This window comes from Rhinolophus sinicus, linkage group LG02 (assembly GCF_036562045.2).
Source record: "Rhinolophus sinicus isolate RSC01 linkage group LG02, ASM3656204v1, whole genome shotgun sequence".
Lineage (NCBI taxonomy): Eukaryota > Metazoa > Chordata > Mammalia > Chiroptera > Rhinolophidae > Rhinolophus > Rhinolophus sinicus.
The window spans coordinates 182,210,919-182,222,951 of NC_133752.1; the positions used below are offsets into that span (position 1 = coordinate 182,210,919).

The 12,033-nt window shown below is 33.0% G+C and overlaps 1 protein-coding gene across 4 annotated transcripts in view; it reads right to left on the reverse strand.

The window, feature by feature from the left end:
* The window catches only part of BLTP3B (bridge-like lipid transfer protein family member 3B), a 76,370-nt gene that overhangs the window by 21,915 nt on the left and 42,422 nt on the right, over positions 1-12,033 (reverse strand). For 3 of the 4 annotated variants that reach the window (XM_019732111.2, XM_019732112.2, XM_019732113.2), the window contains 6 exons: positions 11,633-11,815; positions 10,984-11,102; positions 8,521-8,662; positions 4,637-4,830; positions 1,809-3,307; positions 1,317-1,492 (listed from right to left, as the gene is read on the reverse strand). In XM_019732111.2, coding sequence (XP_019587670.2) covers positions 1,317-1,492; positions 1,809-3,307; positions 4,637-4,830; positions 8,521-8,662; positions 10,984-11,102; positions 11,633-11,815 — 2,313 coding nt within the window. Of the gene's footprint in view, positions 1-1,316; positions 1,493-1,808; positions 3,308-4,636; positions 4,831-8,520; positions 8,663-10,983; positions 11,103-11,632; positions 11,816-12,033 lie in introns of those variants that run through there. The other variant, XM_019732115.2, reaches the window with a different exon arrangement.

Genomic DNA, 12,033 nt, shown 5'->3' on the forward strand with positions numbered 1-12,033 from the left:
CAAAGGAGTTTAAATAACATTAGAAAATGCTTACATGTGATAAAAAGAAAACCATAAATGTAATATGACACCAAATACATATATATGGGTATATATACAAATTCACAGAATAAATTATAGTTCTAAATTGTGTATTTGGGGTCATTTTATTTTCCAAATTGCTGTTGTCTATATTTTCCAAATTGAGTGGCAATCATTTTTATTATTTAATTTTTAGAAATAATAAGAAAATTGTTGATGCTTTTTGAGAGTAAGTAGGGATATCTTCTACAGGAACACTGCTTTTGAAGTATATTTTGTTCACAAAACAGAAATCATCTGTTAAGGTAGGCTATTAAACCATAAAGGGAACAGAGGAACTAGGCAATAGAGCTATCTGTGAATACAGAATATATTTTTATGACCCTATCAGTATCTCCTCTACATTTAGCTGGTAGAGTATGCTGGAAAGGAGATTGCTGAATTGCCTATACTGACTGGGGTTAGATCAGGGCTTTTTGTTTACATGTGGCAATCATTTCCCAACTCTGGGGAGCTAGCATAGCAGACTGGTTGGTTAAAAGCTTAGGCTCCTGACTCAGACTAGCTGAGTTCCAAATCTGCCTCTATTACTTCCCGACTGTATACTAATTTCTCTAAGCTTCAGTTTCTGAAGCTATGAGTCTTTCCTTACCTGAGCTGTTTTCAACTGTGTCAATAGGCTTATTATCTTTCATACACAAAGTAATCTGTATGTGTCTCTGCTCTCTTACTCTCTGGCTATGGCCCATGCTTTTATTCCTGTTCACAAAGTCCCCAGTGTGGTGGGGATGCATCCAATTCTAAGCCATTCCTACTGGTATTTATCGCGGCATTATTTGCCCCCGAATAAAATCAGGCAATCATGTAGTTCCATCATGTATAATCATGTGAGAGAATCCTGGGAATCAGTAGATCCAGTTTGAAAAAATTCTAGTCCTAGGACCACATAATTGAGAATCTATCATGCTAATTATGGCCAGTAGTCAAAACTCCAGATATAGGAGCCTCTATGAGCGAGGCTTGGAGCCTTAATGTTCTCTGTTTTATGACCTAAATGACTGTATACAAATAATTGCTGGATGTCAGCCACAAAAAGAAAGCAATATCTGTTAAAAAGAAGCTCTGGAACCACTATTAGAAAGTTAGGTACAATGCTCTTTGTATTATGCATGTATGTGTGTATAAATAAGTATTTTGGGGGCTGTATATTATTGAATATAACTAAAAATACTTAAACATCAATTCTAAGATATGTATGTATATAAAATATAAATTCTTAAACTGTACTGCTTTACCTTTTTCCCAAAATATACGACTATCACTTCCATCACTTTCTAACAACTGTTCTTCCAATGTCATGCTGTCAAGTGAAATGGTGTCCAGTGAGGTCTGTGAAGAGCTTCTTTTCATGCTCTTATAGGAAGCACAGAGTGGAACCAGGTTGGGTGGGCACCGTTCCTTAGGCTTTCCACTGTTCACAAACAAAATTATTAGAAAATCATCACATATAAGGAAAAAAAATTATTTCTAAAAATTACGTCTAACAAAATAAAAATATGTATATAGTAGCTACAAGTTTTTAAATTATATTTTACAAACATAAACTCACTGTTCTCATAGATTGAAAAAACTACCTTTCCAAGTATTAAATCTAACAATGGCGGATTTTGGCATGACATTTTCTGTCCAAAAACAGAATATGTTCACATACATGTGCACACACACACACATGCACGCACACACACAGCAAAACAAAAGAACCCCAAATTCCAATACTATGTTGTTACCTTAAAGATGACTGGGACTTAAGTGTTCTAACTGGGGGTGCTTCTTCTTTACTGATGTCCACGTTCTCAGAGAGTGAAGCTGTTTCTGGAAGCAAATCTTCAGCTTTAAAGATCGACTCTGTGGTTTCATTTCCTTTACTAGTTGAACTATTTGAAAGCATGTTTTGAGAACCCTCGTTATCAAATGACAACACACTTGCATCTTCTCTAGAATTTAAGATTCTATTTGAATTTGTATAAGATAAATCCTTTTTGTCACTTGTTTCTGATCCAATTTCTTGTGAACCACTTTTGCAAATAATTCCACTACTTTCATCTTCACTTATTTTCCCTAAATTTTTATCTGATAAATAATCCAGAAAAGAAATGCCTTTTTGCAGATTTGTATCACTGGCTGATTTAAACAGCAAAGGATCCTTCAGAGGGACATGGCTAAGGTCAACACTCATAGATCTGTTGTCTGACATATGATTAACAGTTACACTTCTAATTTGATTTATACCTCTACTAACTTGTTTTCTTTTTGAAGACAAGAATTCTCCGTTTTCTGAAGGCAAATAATCAGGAACCATTGGGGTCACACTTTCAGAAACAGGAGACTTAAGAGTATTTGCGTGATCCACCGGATGTAGCAAAAGAGCCACTTCTGCACTTTTAAGTAAAACTCCAATGCAAATGGAGGCTTGACTAGCAGGACTGCCAGTCACAGCTTCTACATCCTTCCTTAAGTTCTCGGAAAGCAGAATAAGTGACTCTTGGAGGAAAAGCAGGAGCAGATACTGGTAGTGATTGATCTGCATACTGACATGTTTATGAAGGTGAACCAGGACGTGAATATCTGCATCAGATGATGAAGAGGAAAACCTTAAAAATGTGTCTGAAGAAGGTTTCTGACTATTTGTCAAAGGCTCAGACTCGGTACTGTAATAGTCCTTCAGGAGCTTTTTCCGCTTCAGTCGGCCAGTCAGGTCACTAGATTCACTCTGTGATGTATTTAGAGTTACTTGATTACAAGTCTGTCGCTCTTTTTGTGACAGTGCATACTTCGTTGGTTGACAAATCCAGATGGAAAGAGGGAAAGAGTCTACAAAACTTATTGGCCTTCCTTTTCCACTTTTCATCCCTTCATAATCTATCCAAAATTGAGAAAAGTACACAGCCCAAACATCCGTGGCAGCAGAAGTTTTAAGAGTGTATTTATTCAACTTGGGAGTAATATTTCCTTTATAAACTTCATGCATTTTGGTATCTTGCTCGTGAGCATGTCTCTGGAAGATTGGATGCAAAAGATTAAAATTCTCACCAGATTTGGGGAAGCTGGTAAATGTTTTACTGAAAAAATCACAATCTTTGAAGTCTTGGAACAAAGCTTCCAGGTCAGAATGACGACAGTTGGGACAGTGCCTAGTATTTGTAGCAGTCACTTCAGAGCTCTGAATAGAGACTGCACACGGCTGATCTTCATGGCGTTCAGGTTTCATTCCAGAAGGAATGACGAGCTGGAAGAGAAAACACCCATCAAGTCTAACTCACAAATCCATTTGTCTTGAAGATAACATCATCAAGAACATGACTTAGCTCAGGAATTCTTTTTGACATCCCCCCATTTCCCTATCCAGACATAAAACACTAACTCTCTCCCCCAAATCTTTTTATTAAACTGAATGAAAGGGACTTAAAAGATTAACCACTAAGAAAAGAACAACTTAAAAAAACAAACATAATGAATAATGTATATAACATACATATATATTTGCATACAACATATCACAAAATAAAAAGAACAAAATTGAATTAAATCAGTACTATCAAATGCTTACTATGCCTTGACTATATATAAGAAGGTGCCAAGTTTAAAAAAGGGAATCTTTTATTAGGATATTTTAAACCCAAGCAGTTTGGAAAAATGAGTAAATGGAATGACTAGACAGATGTCATTAGAATCCCTTTTCTGGGAGAAAACTATTAAGAAAATTAATTTAAGAGTAAAGGTCCAATTATTTACTAAAATAACTTTCCAGAAATAATTAACCCCATTTCTTAAAATATTCACATCAAAGAGTTCAAAGTGACTGGTTTTAAAACTGCTACTCAGAAAATGTAAAGATTATATAACTGTATCTTAAATTATAATTGTAAATATTATAAAATGTGTCTCTACAGTGAATATTATAGGATCTCTGAGATATCTTTAAAACATTTCTGCAATGCAATTGTTGAATATTATTAACCTCATTTTACAGAGAAATTAAATATATAAATTTAGTCTACCAGCAACAGATCTAGCAAATGAAATTTTCATCCACGCCAAGTCTTATCCTATTTACTACACTTAACTTATTTTTAAAAATTTCCCTCCTTTAAAGTTTAAATATCCATGGTATTCAAATTATCAACTACCTGGCTATAATATAAAGGAATTTTCTATTCTTGTTGGATATTAATAGAATGAATGTGAACAAACAAAACCCAGATATAACTTAAAAATATCACTGTATTATTTACCCTCCTTAAAAGAAAAATTTTTTCAGCTCTGGTAAGAAGTAGGAAAAAAAATGACTGATTTAAATTTTACTTCTGCTTACTGTCAAATGGATGAGCAATGAAAAAAACAAAATAAAAGGAAGGTAGAGAAAGAAGTAGGAAAAAATCTCAACACTCCTATAATTGAAAATCAAAATTAAAACTGAAATTTCAAAATCAAAATTAAGATTGCCATGAAGGTGATTTATATTTCAGCATCCCTCTTACAACCTGGAAATATAACGGTGTTAACTCTTCTTCTGTAAAAATAGTTTTGTTCTCATAGCCACTTGTTTATATGGTACCTTTAGCATTAAGCCATCAACTCGAATATCAACATGCTCATCAGATTTTGAATTGTCATTCAACTTGTATACAGCCATAAATTGATTAAGACTCTGTTTTAAATCCAACAGAAATTGATTTAACCATAGAATACTTCTTTCATCCACAGTAAACTGTAGTGCATTCAGCTGGCTATAAAGGTTGGGAGATGGAACTGTGGAGAAAAAAATTTTTAAAAGATTTTTAATGAACAGATAGTTCTCAATCTTCCCTGAAAACAGAAAAGACATTTTTAACAAGTTTTATTCTTTTTTAATTAAGGTAAAAAATTTTTCAGATGTTATTTACAAAATTAAAGTGACACGTGTGGATGAGAATAAACAAATTTAGATAGACAAAAAACATTTTTCTATGTTTCGCTAACTGAAAAATATACAAGTTATTCTAAAACAAACTGTATAAATAGGAAGTACTCTTTAGATTTCTTTTCCTAATGGTACTGTCACCAAGAAGCAAACTTCAAAAAACCCTTACCTTCTTGATGAAGTATCACATCAAAGTGGTAGTCCTTAATGTCTTATTTCTGTAAGGACTTTTACTACCCAAATCTTAATCTGAATCCTTTAAAATGAGAGAATCACATCTAATGACTAATTTCTTATGGAAGTGGTAAACTAGGCAGATCTTCCTTGAGAAGAAGGATCATGTATAGTTTTATTCTCCACTTACTCCTATACCTAGAATAGTGCTTGGTGCAAAGTAAAAACTCAAATACCTCTTAAATAATCAAATGAATACACTCCTTTACATAGCTCCTCCAAAATATCACAATGCTTAGGGGTTGGATAAATGTTTTAGTGCTAATATATGTTAAACTAATATGTATAATTACAGTACACATCACTTTGTGAAATCCACATATACATATTTGTATCATAAAAGCTAATACCATTTTCAGAGCGTCTAATGAAGGTATTTTATTCCAAAAATTCAGACCTATTTACTTCTATGAAAGGGAACAGTATGCATATCTAGAACCTTTAAACTATATTAAGGAAAATAAGCTCAAGGTGTGGGATACCAGTTGAGACAGCATTGTACAATGTTCTGAATAGGATTTCTTTTGCTTTCATTCATTCGTTCATTCATTCATTCATTCATTCATTCATTCTATCAGCAAAAGATTCATTGAATGCCAACTGTATTTTGTGTAGTATTAAGCAAAAAGAATAAGAAAGAAAACAAACAGGGCACGAAAAAAAATAGGCCATGGTCCATTTCCTTAAAAAATTTATAGACTATTACACAAGACAGACATGAAAGTAGAAAAATTGTAATTCAAGCTCCAACAGAGACATTCAATTGGGATGTAAAGGTGCTTGTCTTTGGGAATAGCCAGGAATGAAGTGCTGAGGAGATCACGTCACACTCAGGAAGGGAAGGAAGGAGAGGGATCTCAGGTATAGATTAAGTGATGACGACAGCCACAGAGAAGACTAGCGAGCAAATGTAGTCCGCAAGACTAGAGCACAGAAGGAAAGAACCATGACTGCAGCTCTGGGAGAAAGGAAGAAACCTGGTACACTAAGCAGTAGAAAGATCTATATGCAGTTTCTAACAGGGATCTACTTATGAAATAGATTATTTATGTAGCTATTAAAGACATTTAAAATGAATTTGTAGAAACCTGGAATGTTCTCATATCATTAAAGGAAAAGAACAGGTTGTAAATCAAATACGTTAAAAAAACACATACATTAAAAACAGGACTAACACTATATTTGTTGCTAGGGTCTGAACTGTGTCCCCTCGAAACGAATATGCTGAAGTTCTAACCTCCAGTATCTCAGAATGTGACTGTTTATGGAGACAGAACTTTCGAAGAGGCAATTATGGTAAAAATGAGTTCATATGAACAGGTCCTAGTCCAATATGACAGGTGTCACAAGAAGAGGAGATCAGGAAACAGACACACACCGAGGAAAGACCACGTGAGCAGATGCTATCTATAAGCCAAGGAGAGGCCTCTGAGGAAACAACCATATTGACACTTTGATTTAGAACGTCTAGCCTCCAGAACTGTGAAGAAATAAATTTCTTTTGTTTAAACCACCCCATCTATGGTTCTTTATTATGGCGGCCCTAGCAAACTAATACACTTATGTTTTAGCATTGTCTCTAAATTGTAGGCTCATGGACCATTTTCTATTTTTGGCATTTTCTTTTCAATATAATGAACATATTACATTTACAATTATTTTAAAAGTTATATGGTTTTAAAGTTGGATCACTTATTTAACAGAGAGATGAAACATGAGGACTGAAAATGGATCCTTATACTTGGTGATCCAATATACTATCCTCTTTACTTTTGCATATATTGTAAATTTTTCCATAATAAAAATTTAAATTAAAAACTGTTAAACATAATCTAGCGATTCCTCTCCTAGGTATCTAGGTGGTAAAGCCTTAAATTGCTGGGAAGGAATTTTATATTTTTATCAGGAAAATAAGTATAGATTATAGAATGGGATTATTATTCCTTTGGCACACATTAACAAAACTGATAGAAATAAACCTTGATTAAAAGTCAGAAATCCTGGAAACCAGTCCTCACTAAAAGAGAAAAATTTCTAGCTCAATGATGCATTATTTAAGGAAAATAATTTGTTGGGGAGAGGTATGTGGGAGAAGGCTGAAAAAAATAGGATTAACTAATTATAGAGAAATGGCTAGGGAAACAGTGGGGGTTGAAAACAATGAATTTCAATTTAGAAGACCCATGCTTGAGTTTTAGCTGTGTCATTTTACTGTTTATAAGGTACTGATCACATGTCTTAACCTATCTTAATTTTCTCATTGTTTTAGTCAGGAAAGTAGAAGAAAACAAACAAATGAGAAATATACCAAAGACTGTTGAAAAGCATAAAAATGTTGAAGACTAGATCCCACAAGTTTGGCACAAACAAAAATTAAAGAGATAAAATAGTTCGATATCTAATTCTCCAAAGTAATTTCCACGTTACCTTCTTTTTATTTATAAACAAAGGCATGAGTATCAGAAATTCCCTTCTGAAACTAAGAACCTATACAAAGTCAATATTAAACAAATGGGTAAAGTAGGTCAAACTATCTTGGAGTTCCACTTTTAAAGAGAGGACATAAAATGTTTTTCTTCCAGTAACATATCCTATTTCATTTAAACATTTTCCTTAACTATGATTTTCAACTACAGTAATGAAAAAGGTACCACATAAACAAAGGCAAATTTTACTTTAAAGGACTCCTTGATGAACTGAGACAATAACAAATAATTTTAATATTCAAAGAACACAAATTATAATCATTTTAACTTTAGGTAGATAAAGTAGCTTGCAAATAAAAATTCATGTAATTCAATGTTTCTAACTAAAGACAAGTGCCAGAAGTTGTCCAAGGTACACATATGGGCATGAAAAACTAGCCCAAAAAATTCTCTGTACCTAAAAGGATAACTTCATTATTAATTTTTCAATGAAATATAGATTTTTATACAGCAGAAATATAAATAGAGTTTCACTAAAGGAAAAAAATGACCTTATTCTACAAATAATCTAACTTTCATTAAACAAACAGTTACTGAGTACAAAAATGAGTCAAAACTCAAGGATAAAATGACACATGAATCCTACACAATTCCTGACATCAAGTATGCTACAAACTAGTGAGAGAAAACACATGAACAAATAATAACATGTAAAAATGCTATACTAGAGTTACAGTATACTACACAGAAGTAACAAAAGTAAAGAACAATAGACCTTTGTTTCTGTTTTCACATTTATAAAATTGAAAATGTTAGCAAGGAAAAAAAAAACAATTTTCCAAGTAATGGACAAATAATTACAAAATAGGAAACTCTTACTTGGAAAATCCTTGCCATCTGGATAGTAATATTCGGTGAATTCTATATAGACAGCTGACATTTCTTGTGGAAGATACAGGGATTTTTTATTGCAAGAAATCATACTTTTGGGGGAAGAACGATATTGTTCTGCTGTAGAGACCTGAAAACATAAATAAGTTTACTGAAGTAACACTGAATAAAGCCCTTTCCAAAGAATGTATGCAACATAGACATCATTTCAAACTTTTAAAACTACTTCCAATCATTTATTAATGGTTAATTTTCAATGAAAGTTTACTATATATTAAACTTCACATTAAATTATTTTTAAATAATACCAATCAACTATTCAGAAAACTATAATCTCTTTGGATTCTTATCAATTACAAAATTAAATCTGTACAACATCCTCTGCAAAATTATTATTTTTAGCATTAAAATAACATAGAATATTTCTATAAGATAATAAAATAAGTAAATGGTAGAGTCTGGACACAGATCCAAGTTCTCAAGACTAAAATGCTTCTCCACTATGTACTGTATAAAAGACTATTAATTTTAAGGTTCTTGTTATATTTTTTCACTCTCCCACCAAAAGAGATTATTTATATTAAAAACGTACATACTAACTTACCAAAGTTCAACCAATAGAGTTTTATCAATTTCATTTATTTATGCTTGTTTAGTAGATCCAGGGATGTATCTTGAGGTTATTTTAACTTTTCTCACTCATTCAACAAACGTGTATATTTCTCATATAAAGTGGAATGCTTTTCAACGGTTTGTTTCCATTTGTGTAGATTGCTAATGATATCTTTTGATTGTTTGTACAGTCTTTATAAATTTGTCAGTTCCTTACATTATCTAATTAAGAAGAATTTCTCTGCATATATGGAAACAAATCCTTTCCAACTCAAAGTGTCAAGTTATTTTAATAGACAGCAGCTTATTCCCGTTTTTCCTTTAATAATTAAAAAGTTACTCAAAATGGAATAAACATACTGTTTTATTTTCCTCCTATTACTTTTATTTTTTGCTTTGTTTCGGTGTGTTTGTGTATATGGGACTTCTTTACTGTATTTCACCCTCAAGCATTCGAGATTATGGATAATTTCTTTCCCCCACTTCCGTATGAAATTATTTAAATCTCATGATTTAAAGTCTGCTTCAAATAAGATGCATTATATACAGAATGTAAAGAAAGAAGCAATTGCACAATAAGAAAATAACTGTTAAATTAGAGTTTCTCAAAATTGGCACTACGGACATTTGTGGCCAGATAATTCTTTGTTGTGGGAGCTGTCCAGCGCATTGTATTAATACAATGTTTAGCAGCATCACTGGTCTCTACCCACTAGATGTCAGCACCAACCCTTTCCAACTGTGATAACCAAACTAGTCCTTAGACAATGCCAAATGTCCACTGGGAAGCAAAATCGGCCCTAGTTGAAAACCAGTAAGTAAAATGAAAACTGCTCAGATAGAAAACTAAGTCTCAAAGCCATACGCTTATCAAAATGAATGAGAACAATTCATAAATGCTAATATACATCTGAAATCCTTTTTTTTTTTTTAAATAAGTCACATATTGTGTTTATCTCAAAGGACTGTGAGGTTAGACTATGTTGTGAGATTACAGACTGAGTAAGATGGTTAGTATAAATGGGACAGAGTCCTTAGCTATAAATTTATATTCACAGTATAGCCAATACTTGGCAGCTCAGTAAAGCAAAACAGGTATTTTAGTTTCTTCCACTGAGACAATTGTTTAATAAGGAATCTGACCTCCAAAGAGAGGGCTGGCCTTTGTCCTTGCTCCTGGGAGGTAAGTCCAAACTCTTGGAATTTCCCATTGATGGTGGACCCCAGACCACTACTGATAGTTCATGCTCACAAGATATCTCAGAGTGGGGCTGGCCATACTTGGATAGCCTTAATAGTGTTTAGAGGATAGACACTTTGGGTCACCTGGAGACTGAACTCAACTATGTGGGCAGCATTTCATACATACTGTTACATATCCATGTCAGGAGGCTAATGGGTCCTGTGGACAAGAAAGTTCTCCTGTCCTCCCAGACTCCACTCTATGCTTTCTTCCTATGGCTGGCTCTAATTTGTATTCTTTCCCCTACAATACATGTGACTCTGAATATAACTGATTTCAGCAAGTTCTGTGAATTTTTCTAGTGAATTTTGAATCTGTGGGTAGTTTAGGGAAACCCCTGGCCTTGGAATTGGTGTCAGAAGTCTTGCGCAGACTTGGCAACCTTGAAGACTGTAACCTTAACCTCACAGTTTGCCTAATTCTGGTTAACAACGTAAACAAAAATCAGTGAGCTGATATTTTCTGTCCTGTCTAATTTAACCATTTCATAAAACTGGCCATTTTTAAATAAAACGGTGGCATTAGTTTGTAAGAGTTGCTTGCGGGAGATACAAAAAGTATTTACCAGAAGATGTAATTTAAAAAGTAAAACATACCTGGTATACAATGAAATCTGCAAGTCTAACCACAACAGAACTAGACATTAACATAGCTTTGGATTGTTGAGATAATACTGATGGTGTCCTGGAAGTCCCTTTCAGAGCTGAGTCTTTCTCTGTGGGAAACAAAACTCTTTTCAATTTATTGCAAATTTTTCCCTAAGTCATTCTTTTATTATTGTTACAGCTACTATAAATATAGATGAACTCTAATTTCTCAAATGAGATTAATATATGTAGAAATACCTTATATATAAATTGATATAAAAATGTAAGTTATTGTGATTATTCTTTTTTTGTGATGTTTATCCTTTAAATAGGAATCATAGTTATATCACATTTAATATTGTATCATATAATAACTTTTCGCTGGAATTCTTGTTAAAAAGAGAGATTTACTAGCCATTTAAGTGTCTGAAATATACTACCTGGATATTACTCTTATATTCATCATGTTAATTTAAAAAGGGCTTTGTTCCATAAGACTCTGGTATGAATGAGGTACAGGATTTTTATACATTAATTAAACATAATACTTACTTACACAGAACATATTATGAACACACACACACACACACACACACACACACACACACACACAAATTAATATTAGGGGAATGCCATAATGTTGTTATAGGTAAAATACCTGTTTGTGTGTGCTGGGGAGAGGCATGTGTTGGGGATTTAGGAGGTGAACCTACATTATGATCCTTTACAGCCTGTTTAAGCATTTCAACGTTGCACTCAAATTCATGTAACAACTCATTGGCCCATCCATTTTTTGTCTTGGTTGCATCACTAAAATACATCCAATGATTACAACTATCTCCTGTTAAAGGAATAACAGAAATTTTACTGAAAAGTTCTCAATTTTCATTTATTCTACTATAGCAATGCTTCTAATGAGATTTATTCATATTCTCAAGGGAGTTTTTAATTTTCCAATAAATTTCAGCCTTCGTTTACTATAGATTTTACTCATAGAAAATATGGACATTTAGAATAGAGGAAAAGAATATCAAAAAAGCAAATAACCTGGGAGGGTTT